This window comes from Musca autumnalis, unplaced genomic scaffold, assembly GCF_047663935.1.
Source record: "Musca autumnalis isolate F117 unplaced genomic scaffold, ASM4766393v1 scaffold_1, whole genome shotgun sequence".
NCBI lineage: Eukaryota > Metazoa > Arthropoda > Insecta > Diptera > Muscidae > Musca > Musca autumnalis.
Genome location: NW_027411644.1, coordinates 6,338,944 through 6,359,516, shown reverse-complemented (window position 1 = coordinate 6,359,516; position 20,573 = coordinate 6,338,944). Strand labels below are relative to the sequence as shown.

The window sequence follows — 20,573 nt, the reverse complement described above, 5'->3', positions numbered from 1 at the left end:
TACCATTTTGGTTGGAAAATCCGGTTTTTGGCAACCTATTGTTGACTCAATGAAATGTACACCATTGTCCATACTTCATGTTCAAATTACGTGTTAAAACCAAAAAGCCTGTCACTTGCAGTGTGGGTCAAATGAAGGTGTAGAATATGCGTTTTCTTTCTTTTGTAGTTAAAACCAAAGACAAAAGAGCCAATAATACACCAGGGCAGAATCATTGGAGGTCCATATACACTAGCATAGAATTAATGAAAATTCGCCTCCATCGCTGGTTATACTTGCGCAACAATTCATCGGCTAGCTGATGACGAAAGTGAGTGATGATGATGCTGGTTTTGGTTTGACTTTTCTCCAGCAACAACAAATACACACATTGATATCAATGATGGGTATCTCCCTGGGACAATTGTTGTTGGCTTCAATATGTTTGTGGGGGTCATATAGTTCCAATACCGAAGAAAAAATCAATAGGACAACAATTTCAATTGCTTAGCCCATAAAAATTGACATCGTCATATTAAGTAGTCTAAGGTCGACTCGGGTGGACACCGACTGTTGGAAAAGTATTGATAAAGCTATTGTTGATTTTCTGTTCATCTGTTATTTCGAATAACTGCGATTTCCCTAGAATATTTTTTTAGGAATATCGATGCCGTCATTCTTAGAATTAGGAGCCTTCGTCGAATACCCATGCACCACAATTCCGTTTGCATTGTGACTTGGGTAAATATTCGAAGATAAATTGCCTGTGAAATCCTAAGGCCCGTGCCGCTAAACAACCAAAACAAAATCGAATACCAAACAATAACATAAGAAAAGTTGACGATCATATCAACTACACCAACTACATCATTATCAGTAACAGCAGCCATGCTAATAGAGAGAAATGACAACACTGGAAAACCACTAAAACAACATTTATTGAAATGATTTTATTATTGCGACATTTCTGATCTAATTTCACCTGAAATTTGTTGATGTTTTACCTAACAGGCTTCTGGATGGTCAATTCAAGAAAACATTTTCATGTTTTTTGTGGAAATTTTGCAGGCATGGGACAGGGACCCATATACACCTTCGATGAAAATTTCAAAACAATCATCGAAGATCATTTTTAATATTAATTTGAATTAATTTTTCGTTAGAGTCGAGCTTAATGACCTATGATGCAAGTGAAAAAGGAAAGCCGAAGATTGAACAAATATTCAGCGTTGTAAAAAACAAATTGCATTTGAAAGGGGAAAAGTTAGATTATAGCGAAGTCGCTTCACAGCCGATATGTCTGAAGAGCTTCTACCAAAGGCGAATTTTCGGCTTTCCTTTTTCACTTGTATCATTGGTCATTAAGCTCGACTCTAAAGAGAAATTAATTAAATAGAAAAATTCGAACTTTTCTGAGGAAAGTGCCGTAAGGTGTTGTCCGATATAGACATTCCGGCCACTTGATGTAAATTCGAGGAAATATTACGATGTGAGGAGATACTAAAACATTCCTTACGATTATCGTGGCCACCAGCCACCATTTTTAGCGCTTCCCGACCATTACGTCTGGAAGCATGAACTTGTCCACGGAACACATTATGCCGCTGTAAACAGGACCTCACATAGTATGCTCGGTAAAAAAAATTAAAACGATATACGAAGAGACCGGTGTTGTCCGATATGGAGCATGATATACGTTCCGAGGAAATATTACGCCAAATTGTAGACACAATCATTAAATAATCATTATTCACTTTAGTTAATGTCGACAGGGTTTTTAGCTTTTGGAACAGTATTTCGAAATATTCGGACAAAATATTACTAGAATCAAATTTTGAACTCTTCGACCCTTTAGACAAATGAGACATACGGACGGACGGACAGCTCTAAATCAACTTAAAATTGTCCTAAGATAATTAGGATCTAAAACCATTATTTCGATGAGGCACATTTTTGATCGTATCACGATAAAAATATTCTCGTTAGCCTAAAGGCAGACATTGTAAAAATAAGGTGTGTGGTGAAATTGAAAATGAATTAATCTTACTTAGACTAGATTAGATAAATGAAATCGTGCATTTATGTGATAAAGCGATTTGTTTTAAACACAACCTGAAACATACATATTTATTCAAAAAGTACAGAAACGGAAAAAACCTAAGCAGAAATGCCTAAATCCACATATCAGCAAATCAGATGTCAGCAAACTGCTGCTTGTTACTATTCAGAAAATAGGGCGTTATGACCTCTTATAGAAGTTCACAAGACCCACTTTTGTGATTATAGAAAAAAAGATGAAAGACTTTCAACTTTGGATAGTTGCAAAATTGGCCATTGGATGTTATGTCAGGTAGGAATTGAATGTTGTTATTTCTCGTTTATATTTTAATTTGTATCACATTGCGGTTTTTGGAACATATATAATTTTTTTTGCTTATGTTGTTATGTTGTTTTGTCAAAATATGGAACTTCCAATCCTCAATATGCCCACATTAGAAATGTCTTCCAAACCTCCACCTTTTTCACATTTCTTTATGTTTATGATCAACATTTCATTAACAATTTGCTTCATATGACAAATTGTAATTGGACATCTTCAGAAACTCGTTTCGCATGTCTGTCTGATTTTCAGTTTTCATCGTCAAGTAAGTGAAACTAATAAATAAACGATTTATCTACAATACATGAAATAAAATCCAAATGAATTTCTTGTCAATCTTAATTCGATCGTAACAAAAGTGTCGCATAAAGCTGTCACGGTCTTCTTGAGGCCAAAAGACTGCTGTCATTCCACACACACTTACACTCACATCCACTCCTATGCTCTGTACGTACTTTTCATAGACAAACAATTTCAATAGAGGCGAATTATTTTGTTTACTCTTCCACTACATATCGAGAACGCCAACAAAGCATCTGAAGCCTATAAAAAACGTTCAGTGTTAAATATGCGTGTATTGCATTCTGCTTTTGTTACGTTGATGCTGTAGCTGTTGTCACTGCTGAGGTGTCATAAAAGAATGGGTGCCGCTACATACCTTGTTGATAATATTTATAGTTTTCAATTAAGATTGAAAATATTAAGCGATTAAGAAAGTATGCTATTGGAAACGAAGATAAAAAGTTTTCGTTACATAGGTTATCATTATTATAGAACAGTTTTTTTTCATTCAAGATTAGCAGGTAATTATCTAAAAGTCTTCAGCGTGTTTCCTAGAGGACGAAAAAGTCTCATAGAAAGAGGATTTATGTATGTAGAGAAACAGAGAATGGTATTCATATTAAGAGGGAATTCTATATAAAAGATTAGAAATGTATGCCAAACCCAAACCAACAGAAAATTGGATGTTTATTATTTTAGAATAACAAAAATATCTTCTTATGATATGATGTAGAAACCTTCTTAAATTAAACAAGAAAGCTTTCTCTCATAAAATATATAGAAATTCAAAGGATCTTAATTGAAATTTTAGGAGGTTAAACTATGCACATGTAATTTTTTAATCAATCAAAAAAAAAAAAAAAACATTTTTAATACTGGATCAGTTTTCTTTGAAGTAACCATATATATGACAAGATATATTATCCTTCTTCTGATGCATTTCGTATCCGAAACGATTCCGCCATCGGACTAAATAAAACTAGCTTTTGGAAATTGAAAATAAATTAACCTCAATTAGACAAGTTTGGTTCTAAATGCGGGGATTCGGTTTTGTATCAGCATAAAGTAAAATAAATCAAAACGTGTGCTGTTTTATGAAAATAATGATATTCCTTTCGCGATTCTCAAGCGTTTCCAGGCTCCAGGCAGAAACCTAAAATTTCTGTCCTTGGAATCGGTTCGAAAATATGATCACATCTCTATTCAGAACTCGGTTCGATTTCAGATCCGGAACTGCAATCAGCACGCAAACATTTGTACCTGATTTCGTACAGTTTAATTCGCTAGTGCTGGACGAAGATAAACAATAGCGTATTACACATTTATTCCCTTCCCTAAATTATCTTCAGTGTACTCAATATTGTAGGGAGGCACATGTAGTGAGTGCGCGCTTGATACACTTTACTAAGGAATACTTCAGCAATAGTTGTTTTAGTTGCTATTATTGTTTTCTTTACAATTTTATTTTTGGTTTTTAATAATTCTGCAGACATCATCTACTCAGCTCGTAGATGAGAGATGTAAAACAAAAGAAACAAACACACTTTTATTTCATAATAAAATAAAAACAAATAACTAACAGAGGAAGACTACAATAACCCAATGCACGATGGCTTTTTGTCAGCCAGCAATTAGGTATATGCAAGATGGCAAAGGGCCAACACACACAGTTTCGAAATGACATTGAATGATTACACGCTAAACGTTGTTTTATACCCATTACGCGAGTAATTAATTATTTTACTTAAAAACGATACATACAACAACTGACCAATTGCCAGGTAAATAAAGCAATTTTTTATTATTTATTTTTTTTTACAAAATATGCAATTTTTCAATTAAGCAAAACATTGCATATTATGACCAAATTAAGAATGAATCAACCATATTTTGAGTTTTCATTTATAATACAAATTGGTGAAATTGTTCTGCCTCCGTTCATCCCTGTCACAACTCTTTACATGATAATGGAATCATTGGCAGGCCAGACTATTCATTACTGAACGGGTTATGATTGACAGAATAATGGCAGGCGAATGATTGGTAAAACGTGTCAATGCCCAAAAACAGCAATCAGCTCAGCAGCCGTAATGATAGAAACAGGAGCATAGAGAAGCAAAGGTAGACGGCATGCACATTGTTTTCAGTTACAAGTATTTGGGAATTCATAGGAAAATATTGTCACATGTATATTAAGGTTATATAAAAAATTGCTAAAAACGGGTTTGAATATGTTTTGTTTTACAAATAAATATGCGTTATGTATTTTAAAAATATTAGTCAAATTAGATTTAACCGAAAAATAAAATGTAAGAAAGTTTCTGTCTTAAAAAAATTAAATAAATAAATGTATTGTTGATATTTTTTATTAAAAAAATGGAAATGTTACATATATTTAAAATACTGTACAACCAACATATTAATTAGACAAATAGGCTTCCAAATATTCAGTCAGTCGACTGTACAGTCTGCCTTTCATTCAATATGAAATGCTGAAAATTATTTCCAAATTATAATAATTCACATAAACACATGTCCAAGTTTTTTCATAAAATTTCAAAGCATTTTTTCATGAGCTGGCCAAGTACTTACTTACTTAGCTGGCCCATTACAGAACGTTTGTTCTATAGGCCGAACTAAGAAGAGATCTCCATTCCTCTCTATTTGTAGCTTCGCACTCTGGAATACCGCGCCTTTTCATCTCATCATCCACTTGTTTGAGCCATCTATTCCTTGGCCTGCCAATTCTGCGTGCACCACCAAGCGGTCCGTATTTATACGCCTTTTTAGCGGGTTCATCATCGCTCATTCTTATGATATGGCCTAGCCAACGCAATCGCTGCATCTCGATACGTTTAACAATATTGATGTTGTTGTATAGCAGATACAGCTCGTGGTTCATGCGACGTCGATATTCACCGTCAACGCAGATTGATCCGTAGATCTTTCGAAGAATTTTTCTCTCAAACACACCAAGCACTGCCATGTCTGCTTGCGCAAGTACCCAGGCTTCGGAGCCTGATGTATGGGTAGTATCAGTGTTTTGTAGAGCGTTATTTTTGTTTGACGAGATGTGGCTTTGTTTTTAAACTGCTTACTTAAACCAAAGTAGCATCTGTTGGCCAATACAATTCTTCTTTTTATATCACAACTGATGTCGTTTGTTGTGTTTACGGAGGTGCCGAGGTAGACGAAGTCTTTTACTACCTCAATATTATAGGAACCAACTTCCACAGTCGGTCCGAGCTCAATGGACGCATTGCGCGTCGACACCATCAACTTGATCTTCTCACCGTTTACCGCCAGACCCACTTTATCAGATTCTACTTCGACCTTTATAAAGGTATTAGTTACTTCTTTTACTGATCGGCCCATGATGTCTATATCATCAGCATAAGCAAGTAACATGTGACTATTGGTGTAGATTGTGCCACTTCTTTTGACGTTTGCCTCTCGTATAACCTTTTCTAGCAGGATGTTGAAGAGGTCACACGAAAGGCTGTCTCCTTGTCTAAAACCTCTTTTGGTACCAAACTCTTCGTGTCAGTTAAAGTCATTTTACAAAGCCAGATGAGCGTTGCGGGGATACCAATTTCAGACATGGCTTTGAATACCTTTGAACGCAGCGGGCTGTCGAAGGCTGCTTTATAATCGACAAAAAGGTGGTAGGTGTCGATCTGCATCTCTTGGGTCTTCTTCAGGATTTGCAGCAGGGTAAATATCTGGTCAATGGTGAACTTGCCAGGTCTAAAGCCGCATTGGTATGGTCCAATTATCTCGTTGACCATAGGCTTTAGTAGTTGGCACAATATCCCTGACACGATCTTGTAGGCAATAGGGAGTAGACTTATGTCCCTATAGTTAGAGCATACAGTCTTATCTCCCTTCTTGTGGACGGGGCACAGGATACTCAGGTTCCAATCGTCGGGTACTCGTTCTTCCTGCCAGATGGTGCTAACTAGCTGATGAATACACCTTATCAGCGTGTCGCCTCCGGTTTTGAACAGCTCGGCTGGTAAGCCATCGGCCCCTGCTGCCTTATTATTCTTCAGCCGATTTATTGCTGTCTTTACCTCATCTTGGCTGGGCGGTATACATTCAATACCATCTTCTGGGATTGAGACTGTGGTATCTTCGTCGTCTTCGCTGCTATTGGATACCAACAGATTTGAAAAATGTTCTTTCCATATCCTGAGTACACTATCTGTATCAGTTACCAAATTACATTGCTGGTGTCTACAGGAGGATGTGCCTGTACCAAAGCCATCAGTTTGATGCTTGACTCTTTGGTAGAATTTTCGGACTTCATTCTGGCTCCTGTACATCTCGATTTTTTCACACTCCCGCTTTTCCATCTCTCTCTTTTTCCTGCGGAAAAGACGTTTCCCCTCTCTCCTTTTCTCCCTGTATCTCTCTCGTGCGCTACGCGTTGCTACGGATTGTAAGGTAGGCCTATATGCCGCATTTTCCTCTTCGGTGGCAGCACGACACTCCTGATCATACCATGGATTCCTTGGTGGAGGTCTCTGGTATCCAAGTATGGATTTTGCGGCTGTTTGCATGGAGTGGGCAATTCTTTGCCATTGCGCTGATATGTTATCGGGATAAGGAGTGCTTTGATTAAGCAATTGGGCTAGTTGGGTGGAATATGCTGTGACTATCTGTTGTGATTGCAGCTTACCGATGTCTAACTTTCGTGTTGTGTCTGTTCGCACTTTGTTTGCTACGTTTAAGCGGGTGCGTACCTTTGCTGCAACAAGGTAGTGGTCCGAATCAATGTTTGCGCCTCGGAACGATCATACATCCAACACGCTCGATGAATGTCTTCCATCTATCACAACATGATCAATTTTGTTTCTTGTTTTCTGATCTGGAGACAGCCAGGTGCCCTTATGAATATCGAGATGATTAAATCTGGTACTGCTAACTACCATGTTTTTTGCAGCTGCAAAGTCTATCAGCCTCATACCATTGTCAGATGTTTCAATGTGGAGACTGAATTTCCCGACTGTTGGGCCAAAGATATTCTCCTTTCCAATTTTGGCATTAAAATCGCCTAGAATGATTTTAATGTCATGGGCAGGGCAGCTGTCATATGTTTCTTCTAAGCGCTCGTAAAATATATCTTTGGTCTGTTCGTCCTTTTCTTCAGTGGGAGCATGAGCGCAAATAAAGCTGATGTTGAAGAATTTAGCTTTTATTCGAATTGCAGCAAGTCTTTCATTCACTGGAGTGAAGCTGGATACCGACTAACTACAAATCCGCAACCAAACTCATGCTTTACGTCATGGCAGCTATAATACAGTGCGTCACCTTTAGGTGTTGTTGTGACGCCTTTCCCAATCCATCGTATTTCCTGTATGGCGGTAATATCGGCCTTGTACTTTTCAAGTACGTCTGCCAATGCGAAGACTGCACCTTCTCTATAAAGAGTGCGAACATTCCAGGTGCAGATTCGCAGATCATTGTCCTTAAAAAGTTTGCGGGGTTCGTCAACTTTAGAGGGGTTTGTTTTTCTTTTTTTTCGTTTTTTCATAGTAGGCTGTTTTTTCTAGGGGAGGGTTACTAACCCGACGCCCAAACCCAAGTTTTGAACGTTCTTATGGGTGAACGCGCGGCACATGTTAGCTCACTGCCTTTAACGAGTGTTAAAGGCAGTTCCCCAGGTGACACCACGGGGAGGTCAGTGTCCACATGGGATGAAAGAGGGACGAAGATAAATAAATAATATAATCTTTAATCTTACCATAAGCCTCTGTCGCATCTTTTAAAACCGGTGGAATTTTCAGCATTCTCCATAACTTCAACCGATATATGTATATGCATTAAAAGAATGACCTAAATTATTTTTAAAGTTCTTTAATGTAATTGTTCTTACTTACCGTTCTTTGGACAAAGCACACTGTATAATCATTGACGTGCGTTCAGATTTTTACGACTTTATTATCTTACATTTTTTACAAAATGAAAATTTTTATTCGAATCAGTATGGGAACAATCATTCCATAGCACGCTTTTTTGAATATTTTTGGGTTTGTTGCCACGACACATTGCAAAACATGGTTATGCACCTTGTCTTACATGACAATTTATAAAATTTCGTCAATGATTCATCGACGAAAATGTCATCAACGATTCCATTTTCTATTTCGAAAAATAAAGTTTGGGTGTGTTTCACTCGCACACATTTTCGTTACAGAAGCAGGTTGTAACTGTTACTTTTTCCATAAACAGGAAAAAAATAAATCAATAACATTTATTTAGACGCAAACATATTAAATTGGTAATTAACAATATTTTGATAATTGGTGCTAATTTAAAGGTAGCTTTGTGGTACTTTTAACAAATATTATATATACATTTATATAAATAGTAATGGTAAAAACATTCTAAGGTACTCGAGAATTATTCTAATATCTCCCATGTATTTTTTGCACCTTCGCCAATCGTAATTGCAAGAACACAACAAAAATTATTAATAGTTTTTAAAATACACACTATGATTTCTCATCAATTTATATGCAATATGTGGAAAACAATTAATTTAAGCTCAATACGATTTTGTCACTATTCCACAGTAAGTGCAAAATGGAATAAGAAAAGTGAAAACTGGTATTCATAACAAATTAACATAAATCACAAAAATTGTATCACTAAGGAATGAACGGAGGACCGACCACCACTTTCGACAGATTTATGACTACAAATTAATTATGTTATGGTTGCTGGTGCTCCTTGCTTGCATGTCATCGGAAAGCAATAAATTTTTTCAACAATTTAATTGTTAATTCAAGAGCATTCCTAAATTTGTTGTATCGTTTTTTCTTCATTGTAGAAAATCACGAAACCTGGAATAAAAAGGGCAACTCCACCTCCTGTAGACAACAAAAGCCTAAGTTAAAGATTGTTAAAAAGCTTTAGAATGGAATGGATTTGCAACAAAGACTTGGTCTTCGACCAACCTCAACAAATGTCATGACAGTTAATAGAGGCTACAACAAAGACGGCATCAGCAAAAACAACAACAATGCCAACACAATACCTACACCGAGAGTAGTATGTGCGATTCATTTTGTTTTGGTGCCGTTTTAGCCCAGGTAACACAGCGGAGAACACGAATGAAAAGGTCTTACCCCCGATTTGGTGGACGAAGCTCAAAATCAAATACCAGAAGCTACCCCAACAACGACAATGTCACCCAATGGGATAACACCATGTCGCAGGATACAGGGTCAACATCCAAATCGTTTCAAACATTCCGTTATATACTCGACACATCATCAACTGCATCCTCAGCTGCACCGACACCAACAACTCATTACAGCTGCCTTAATACGCAATCGGTTTTATCCACCGAACATCTTTTATCCCCAAATTGAAATGCCACAGGAATCAACTCAGTTGCCTCCCTTCTTCTCAAACCCTGCGCCAAGTCAACACTTCAGACCATCGCCGTCATCATCATCATCGCCATCAGAGCATTTCCTACAAAAACGTGTGGAACGTTTGAAAGTTATTGTCGATGATTTGCAACAACCACTTCAAGAATTCCAAATGTCCTTTAAGTATCCACAACCACAGGGAAAACATCATCATCTTCATCCTCTAATGGAGTTGGATGAAACTATAGCAACAAGTATTACAACAACACCAACAAGTATTAATCAAATCTATAGAGATTCTGTGATGATCAGTGATTCCTCCCGCCCTTGTCAACAGCTTACAATGTTCTCTGCCAAACCCCCATATTTTCAATATCCTATGCCCCTTCATCTGCCCCAACAACGATAAGGAATAGTGTTCGATGTTTTGTAATTCAACATTTACCCGAAATGGCCAAAGCTTCCTTAGAAACGTTAAATGGCAGCATACCGATGTGAAGTGAAAGTTCCTCCCAAGCATATCACAAGACAAGTTCTTGGATTCAGGGAACAACAACGACCAACATCTCATCGTGGAATCATCATCATATGATCGCGGCGTATGTCATTACTTAATGCAACAGTTGCTGCAAGTTCGTCACTGACTACGCTTCCTGATGCCATCAATGGTTCAGATAACAGGTTTCGATTGGAGATTTCTATTTGACCTCTTTTTTATATTTCCCGGTGGTTTGGGTAACATTTTGGTGTTTCCGGACGTAGCGGATCTGCTTCTTAGCCTCTTTGTTATGCCACTGATAGAAATACCGCCGCTTTTGGGTAAGTGCATTTAATTTTTCCTTTTAGTTTTTTAGGTCACCAAGAAGATTGTAAATTTGTAATTTTGCCACAAGTTTGATATCGCAGGACATTTGTTTCAGCAGCCGAACGTAGGATACAAAGATTTTTAAGCTTTCGGCAGTAAGTGTACATTGTTGGAACATTTCTTAAATTCTTGTCAATAAGAACTCCAATAAACAGGTTACTGGTTTGAAACTTTAAAACCCGATTATGATAAAATCGCATTTCTTTAGAACTTCACGTAATATTCGATAATAATAAGCTCGCAGAATTACACTGTGCAACATTTTTAAGGTGATCTTGTGCAAACAATTCTAACTAAGGTTTTTTTGAAAGTACAGACCCAAACGACAAGAAACCCTAGCTGGGTTTTGTTGTATCAGATCCAGCTCGGACTTTATGGACCAATCTAAACATGGTTAAATAATGACTTTTTAAAGAAATTCGTGGCTATATCTCTGAAACCAATGCGAATCTTCTTCTGACCTCTGCAGCAAATTTGTAGATAAGGACAAGAATAAAATATTTGGAGAAATAATAATAATTTGGAGAAATAATGAACTCGAAAAACTACATTTATTACCTCAAATTTCAAAATATATCCAAAAATGCCACAATTTTTTATACATTTCGCACCGTATCTCCAAAACCGTTAATTTCTTCTGAATATTTTCTTTTGGAAAAATATTCCCTTGAATGTAATACACAACTCTTCAGAACATGTCACTGTTGTAAAATGTCTCTATCCCGTTGTTTTCAGTACATTTTTCAACGACGATTTAATAAAAATGTCAATAATGTAGTGAAATCCGAAATGCGATTAACTGTTGGTGGGAACTGTGTTTGAAATACGTGTTGTAAAAGATATGATGCGAAATACCGCTGAAACAACATGAAGTAAGCATTTTACAGTTTCAGAATATTCTAAGGAATTGTTGAGAAATTAGTTTGGAAGATTTTTGCAAAAGGTTACTTGTTCAACTCTCAATAGTTTAGCCGATACTGACCAGAATTTCAGCAATTATGTAAAATGTTCTATATTTTATAGATTTTGATGCCCTAGATGGTGTTTTTCTTATAAGGTTTTTTTCAGAAGATAAGTTCTACTAGTTTAGGGCTACAATATTGCTAAAGTCAGCAAGGCCAAATTCCTATCAGTTTCTGAGATAAAGGCCTGATAATTGCAAAAAAGTGTAGATTTAGCCCGGTTTGGATGAGACCATAAAATCCGAACTGGATCTGACAGGACAAACCCCTACTAGGGTTTTTATAGTCTAAATATGTACTTTCAAAAAATGCATACTAGAAGTTGTTTGCATTTTCAGTTTTACAATTTATACTTGCAAAGCCATTTATCTTCTACTCATACACAGAAATATTCGGGCAGCAATAAAACATCTAACAAACTGCTACTCCCTTCTAATGTATCCCTCATTGTTTTTTACAGACCAATTCGATTCGGGCAGCAATAAAACATCTAACAAACTGCTACTCCCTTCTAATGTATCCCTCATTGTTTTTTTACAGACCAATTCGATTCCCGACAAACAATGAGAGGGACTTAATGGGGATAACTGTCAAGTCATTCGATTTTACTGCCAGTTTAAGTATTCATTAAAGTACCAAATAAATTTAACGCCTTTTCAGTGGACTCCATCCACTCCATCCACTCCACAACCGAAACCATAAACAATTTGCTTCACCCAACAAAGTGAAAACTTTTACCCTTTCTTACCCACCATCTCTTCCGGCTGCAAAAAGTTACACATGAAGAAGAAACTTTAAAAACAAAAGACTTCTTTCAAATTTTTGTTGATATTGGCACGGAGAGAAGTGGTTTTGTTGGCATGGATTAAATGGAAAACTTTCTATACCCTACAAAAGCATTTCAAACACATTATTTTATATAAATCTTTTCTTCAGTAAATTGAATAAAAAATCGGATTCTTTTTCAATGTTATATCATATATTCTTACGTAAAGAATATTTAATGTATTTATTTGATATTTTATTAGTAAAACTCCCTTGTAGAGTGTCAAGTAGTCTGTTCTGCCGTCCATAGCATTTTGTATAAACTTTCAAGTTTGGTTAATTCAAAGGCATAGAGGCGTAATGTGAAATAATTTGAATCGAATTGGAGCATTTGGTAAGCCAAAACAAAGGCGAAACTAAAAGCAAGATAAGGTCGCAAAGTATAAAAGTTGTGCAGAATCCAAAACCAGTAAAGAGGATATTAAAAAAGAACATGTATTTGTTGAAGGGTAAACAAGTACATGTATTTGTGTGTGTATGTGTGTGTGAACACCCAAAAATTTTCCTTTATTTGTTCAATAACTGCAAATAGAATATTTGACACAAATTAATGGATTTGTTATTGATTTAAAGAAGAAAAAAAGAATTTATTGTTTTTACAATACAAAAAAATGTCATCTTCCAAACAATCAACCGAATAAAAAAAGAGGGTTAGCAAAATAATCCAATGTTTTCCTTTCCTTATGATTTCTTTAAAGAACAGAATTTAAGCACTCCATTAAGACTTTTTTTATAAACAAACAACGACAAAAGAACAATGACTTAACTGTGGGGGTTCTCTGACAATGACCATTGAAATAAAGTTTTCGTAAATGTTTTAAGTTGCCAGTCGCCTAAATGGATAACTCACTAACTTATACGAAAAATAACAAAGAGGAAACATTCCAATATTGATGCTATATAAATAATCTTTTCAAACATTCTCTTCCTCTCTGTAATTTGTCATCAGTTAAAATTCAATGAAAGGGCGGTAAAGGATGGGATTCTATAAATTATTCTGCTAAGAAATAAATGATTATAGTGGCATACTTTAACAAAAAGGCTCCGTACCTTCCTACATATCCTCTAACAAATGCTCCTCAAATGTGCCAAACATTGCAGAACAATATAACTGGATTGTCCTGAATTTCACAATTGACCTTAACACCTATGTACGAATGAATGTATGTACATCCATGTGTATGTATATGTCACATTCCTATAATCAGAAATAAAACCAACAATAACAACACACAGAGGAAAGATCAAAATATTTATGTTCCTTCTTATAGCTCTTCCTGTTTGAGTGCACAGCGACTTTCTAAAAGAGAATGTTGGCAAATTAATTTGCCGAAAGACAGCACGGATTTGAATTATGATGCTGGGGAGAAAAATAATGAAAGTATTTTTCCATGTTTTGTCAGTCAATAATCCACTCACACGCACGCACACAATAACACCAGTCTTGTTTCAACCAGGAAAATGATAATGGTAGTGTGTGTATGTATACGTGTGCGGTCAGTGCCCATTTGAATGATAGAAAATGTAATTGTCCGTTGTACACCTGTCATTAATTAACTCCCATGATTGTTTCACAGTTGAGGTGTCTGAAAGAAAGAAAATTATGCAAATTTGTGTCAAATAACAAATGGCCGTTACTTAAAAATAAAGAAAAAAAAAACATTTAACTAAATTGTCCACAAGAATTCAACTGGAAGTTTACCGAACACCAACCCCATTATTTTAATGATGTCTTAGAAAATACATCCCGTGCAAACGATGTTGAAGTGTTTAGTGAAAAATGAACGAAACTTAGAAATATGTGTTAAAACTTTTCAACAACAAAAGGACAAATTTACCAATTAAAAATTCTCAGTTATGTACATACGGGATTTTTTTATATCTACCAGAGATATAATTGCGGCCTTTACAGCCTTGAAGTACACATGATTCAAAACATATCCAAATTCATAAATATTAAAGTCATTCTCTTTGTTGATCCAAAAAACTTATATAGGAAATTTTGTGGGGATCGGTTAACGTTAACCCGTGCCAACCTTCTAATGTATTGAGAAAATGATTCCTAGACAAGACACTAGGGTGACTTGATAAAGAAAAAGACTTCAATAAATACTTCATAATTACAAATTTGTAAAAATGTTTGTATAAATAGAAGTTATCAAAATCAGCCTTTGTCTTCTAGCCATTAACATTGAAATACGCCTGATGAGCCTGGCTTAAAACCACCAGGCGAAACGATGGTAGCGTAAGGGTTGAGTGTGTGGTATTTCGCTAGAATTCATTTTTCAATACAAACTCCTTAATCCAATTAATTAAAAACTTTTTTCTCGAAGAAGTTTTTGAAAAATAACTTCAGTGGAGAATAATCACAAACAAGAAACAGGGAAATTGATGAGATTCTGTGGCGAGAATCTAAACTATAGTCTTCCCTGTCTTACCCCTTGGCGAACAATGTCATTTTTTCTACACTAATAAATTAGTTGCTTTAAAATATTAAAACAACAACAATGGGATTAAGCCACACTATTTTGAAAAAAAATTGCAAAAGCTATTCCAATAAAAGACGCCACCAATGAACAATCCCACGGCAGCGGGTTCTTTCGTACCGGATTGACCCGGAACAACACAAAACCAATGTTCCGGCCAGCGGCTGCCACCTCAGTGTGTACATGTTCGTATTTGTTTCGTTTTTCTGTATTGGGAGCAGCATATCCCGGAATGCCTGCTCCGAATTCTATTGGTCCGAGCCGGGACGGAGGAAAACCCAGGACCAATATATCTGTGCTCAGTTTGTCACATCCGCATCTTCACCTACATCCAGGGGTAGCAGTCAGGTGTGGAGCTGCCGAGAAATAGCTGTATCCCTGATTATAGGCCTGACATTAGCCCGCTCTCGCAAGGTCATAATCGTCTGGTCCTGGGGGATTTTAATGCGCATCATGAGATGTGGCATTCGGCCCTCGGAAACGACCAGAGAGGTACAGCGCTGGCTTAGCAGATTGATAGCTTTACGTTTTGCACGGTCAATGAGGACGCCCCTACCAGAATTAGAGGAGAGTGTCACAGTTGCAGCCGCTCGCCATATCCCTGCTGGTCGAATACCCGAAGTAAGACTAAATTTCCCAGCAGAGACGACGGGATTAGCAAATGAGCGTGATGAGCTTCGTCGTATCAACCAGAATGACCCCAGAGTCAGGGGTCGTATCAGGCTGGTCGGCGAGCATAAGCGGAACAAATGGTTAAATCATCTGAAGAGCTGCAACATTGGAGCCGGTATAGGTGAATTGTGGGCAACGGTTAAGTCACTCTCGAACCCTGGAAGAAGGGAAGATAGGACCTCAGTCACGTTTGGCGACGTTACGTTGACTGACCCGAAGAGGTGCGCAAGTAATTTCAATCGACAGTTTGTCGAGCATACCGAGAGTGACAGGGCGACGAGAAGAGTATTAGTCGCATCAGATCTCTTCCTGCCGAGGATGAACCACCACAATTTACAATGGATGATGTTGCCAATGCCACCAGGAACGTTAAACCATCCAAAGCGTTGGGCCCTGATGGAATCTCCATGGTAATGTTGAACAGCTGGATGAGCCGGGAGTCGAGTATCTCACCAAAGTCTTCAACTTGTCGCTAGCCACCCTCGTTGTTCCCGAAGTCTGGAAAATGGGCAGGGTGGTCCCACTACGGAAGCCAGGCAAGGATGCCAGCAAAAGTGAATCGTACAGACCGATTTCGCTTTTGTCGCCCGTAGCAAAGACAGTTGAGGCCTTGCTCTTCCCCAGTATCAGAAATAGCCATCAAGTTGCCGATCATCAACATGGATTCCGTAAGCAGCACAGCACGACAACAGCGCTGCACGCCATTACCACATATATATGTAAAGGACTCAACCAGAGACGGCCGTGTGATAGAACAGTAATGGTGGCGCTTGACTTATCAAAAGCCTTTGATACAGTCAGGCACTCCACGCTTTTTGAGGACATTGAGCAGACAACCCTCCGGCCAAGCTTGAAACGTTGGATAGTCAACTATATGTGTGGACGCCAGTCGTACGTGGAATTCAGGAATAAGAAGTCCAAACCCCGTAGAGTGAAACAGGGTGTTCCCCAAGGTGGGGTGATATCTCCGGAACTGTTTAACCTCTACCTCTCCTGTATTCCACCCCCTCCAGACGGCATTGAGATCGTGACGTATGCGGATGATTGCACGATCCTGGCGTCGGGTACCTATCCTGATGACATCTGTGAGAGACTGAACAACTATTTAACCGATCTTACCACCTTTTTCCATTCGAGGAATATGCAGATTTCCCCCACAAAATCTACAACCACTCTGTTCACCACATGGACAGCGCAGTTTTGACGTGAGTTGAATGTCGTGGTCGACGGTAGCAGAATTCCGACCACAAACTGCCCTAAAATTTTAGGGGTCACATTCGACACTACATTCACGTCGTGCGCACACGCCACAGCTATCTGCGACAAGTTGAAAATTAGGAACAAGGTCCTCAAGTCACTGGCCGGCAGCACTTGGGGTGCAGATAAAGAAACCTTATTGGCCACGTATTACGCGATAGGTCGGTCTGTGGTAAACTATGCGGCTCCAGTCTGGTCCCCGAGATTGTGTGATTCGAACTGGAAAAAGATTCAAACTTGCCAGAATGCCGCCCTGAGAACAGCGACAGGGTGCCTCCTCAAATCTTCAGTGGACCATCTACATGAGGAGGCAAAAATTCTTCCTGTAAAGCAACACAATGAGATGCTTTCGTTGCAGTACCTGCTTGGATGTTATCGTGTGAGCCATCCCAATAACCATCTTGTGGGTAGGCCCGGCCCATTCAGGGAGATCAGGAAGGATATCCATGCTCTAGAGGGAGAGGCCCAACGATACAGGAGACAACCCCAAGATCAACAAGCATATCAAGCAGGATTGAATAGCATTCATACGGACGCAGTTGCCAAGGCCTTAAGCAATTATAGTGTGAATAAAGTACTCGGAGTACATCCTCCATCTATCGCATCTGAGGAGCGTCAGCTGCCACGACAAACCAGACTAGTTTTGGCTCAACTACGCTCGGGAATTGCAGTCGCCTAAATTCGTATTGGGCGGAAATCGATCGCGCCGTGCAAGACATATGCCCAGTATGCGGCATGGGCCCGCACGACACACAACACCTTTTTAACTGCCCCGCCAAACCTACCCATCTAACTCCAGTGGATCTGTGGCTACATCCCATCGAAGCAGCCACTTTTCTGGAACTGGAGATAGACCCAGAGCCAGATTGAACAGAGGAACGAACAAATAAACATAACAAAAACACTGTTACAACAACAACAACCAATGATCTAATAAAATTTAATAGCATAAATGTCTCAATTCACACATGCTGAGGGTACCTTTTAATAGTTCATGATTTAAAAAAAAACTTTTTTGGTATATTTTTCCACCTGAAAAAGCACGTTCTAATCTACTTTCTAAATTTTTTGGAGAATATTACGTATTTCTTTTGCAGTGAAACCCTACATAACCCTATTTTTATTACAGCATTTTGCGGTGCCAACTCTTGCTTTAACACGACTGAACCGATCACCATGTATTTTTGTGGGCTTATTTAGAATATTAAAATGTAGTCCTTAATCGATAGGCAATTTTGACAGGTTTTAGACAAAAAGTCACATTTTGCACTTTTAATAATGCGAGTTTTCAAATTGATTTGAAAAAGGAACATGTCAAAATATTAAATATCCAATTCGAAATCAAAATCAAAATGTTGAAGGCAATAAAAAAATGATAAAAAAAATTTAAACTCAGATCAGAATTTAAATTCGGAACAGTTTTGTAAGAACAAAATTCATATGTGAATTTTTGAGTGAAATCGGACATTTTCAAAAAGTGGTTTTTGATTCTCTTTATTTTTGCTTTATATTTTCAGATTTTTTTTGTTACTAACGCTTCCAGAGATATCGCGTCTTGAAAAAGTCGAATTCTGTAAAAACTATATGGAAACTAATACTCATAACTTCTTAAATATTTGTCCAAATAGAAAAAATACCTTTTTTTACATTTTTGTTTTTCATTATCAATCTAATAAAAAATAGAAAAACATTTAGCTTGGAAGCAATTTTCGTGATTTAGTATTTAAAATTAATTTTTGTCAATGATTGTACTCTACTCTTTTATTGAAATTTGTAATTATTAATCTACGATGAATTACAAAATTTGTAAGTCCTTTTTGGCAGTGGGATTTGAATAACTACTATTTTTTCTTAATTTTTTAAAATTTGTCAATGAAGTTTTTCCCGTTGCAAAAAATACAAAAAATTCTATTCTAATTCTATACCAATATTAAAGAAACAATGAGTATTTCTTTCCATATAGTTTATAAAGAATTCGACATTTCCGTGGCGCTTATCTAAAATATACTGACATGTTTGGCTAAGTGCTGATGAGCACTGCAAAAAAATAAAGGAAATCAAAAACCACTTTTTGAAAATTGTCCGATTTCACTCAGAAATCCCCATATATAAAAATATAAGTGTGGATAGTTGTTTTTTTATATATTACTGATCTTTCCTTTTTTCAAATTTCTTTCATGCCCAACAAGTTTACCTTCTCCCTACCCATTTGCACAGCCATAAATATTTATTAATTTTAGTATCATCATTGCTGTTTGTGGGCAAACTTTTCTAGTTTATTCGGTTAGTTGAACAACAGAATAACTTTTGCTGAAAGTATCATCGTAGGTATTATGGCTTCATTCACAGTTTTTCTATTATCCATCTATAGATTTTGAGTAAGCGAGTAAGTGTGAGTGTTTATTCAGAAGAAGGATAAACGTTGGTCAAAAATATTATCAGGAAACCTCATAAAGACCTGGAGAAAAAAGTTATAAATCCAAAGAAATTGAAAACTAGATGAAGTTCGTGTGTGGCATTTGGGCATGGATATGTGTGTATCGATGTATTGGTTTCTCTGATTGATAACACAAGTCCTGGCTTTGATTAAGTATGTGGTAATAGACGTATGATAATATCCACAACTATGCATGGAAGATTGGAATTTCTTTACTTTATTTCGTTTCCAATAATCTCTGTTCTTTCGTTGTATTACATCAGAGTAATGGTGAAATTTGTTTATCCGCAAACAATTGGGGAAAGCCTGATGATGCCAAGCATCAACAGTTACTTTTACAGAAATAGTAACAGTAGCAATAACTTATTAAAAGAAATATTATTATAAGATTAAAAGAAATATTTATTAACCTATGTAATAAAAGAGATTAACTATATGAAACCGATTCGTTGCATAGAAAAATCACGGCTTCTTTATCTGCCTAGAGATTGTCAATTCCTAAGCTATTCATGCTTTAGACCTGTAGACCAGGTGCTGGCTTTGACTCTTCTTTTTTGATGAATAAGTTTTCCATGGAAATCTTAGTAGTAAATTTCCAGTCATAAATAAATTCCAATTTCAACTATTCAGTTCATTCATATGATCTGCATTGTCAATGGGTGGTTGGTTGGGTGTGTGTTTGCGCGTGTGTGGGACGAATGCTGTAAAAGGTCTAATTTCATTGGGAACACAATCTAAGTTTCCATCGCAATGTGGGCAAATGTTTTTTTGGTTACTAAGCATGAGAAAAAATAAATGTAGTAAAGAAATGTCAACTGGTTTGTGAACGACAAATCACTGCAGGCAATATTATATTTGTTGTAATGTATAAAAAACATTTGAATTTTCAAATTGATATCATGGAGAATGAACACATATGGGTTATTGCAGGCGCTATCAGACAACTCCTAACGAAAAACTACTGCATGGATTTAAAAATTCCAATACCAGCATGTAAGCCTACGATGAATGTAAATAGGCCCATTGTCTACCTGACTATTTTAAAT

General features: G+C 37.1%; 1 protein-coding gene across 1 annotated transcript in view; it reads left to right on the top strand.

Moving 5' to 3' along the window:
• The window catches only part of LOC141390149 (uncharacterized), a 97,495-nt gene that overhangs the window by 54,680 nt on the left and 22,242 nt on the right, over positions 1-20,573 (top strand). The window contains exon 3 of the mRNA XM_073962833.1: positions 9,477-10,842. Within this exon, the coding sequence (XP_073818934.1) occupies positions 9,833-10,432 (600 nt within the window). The 5' untranslated portion in view covers positions 9,477-9,832 and the 3' untranslated portion in view covers positions 10,433-10,842. The remainder of the gene's footprint in view (positions 1-9,476; positions 10,843-20,573) is intronic.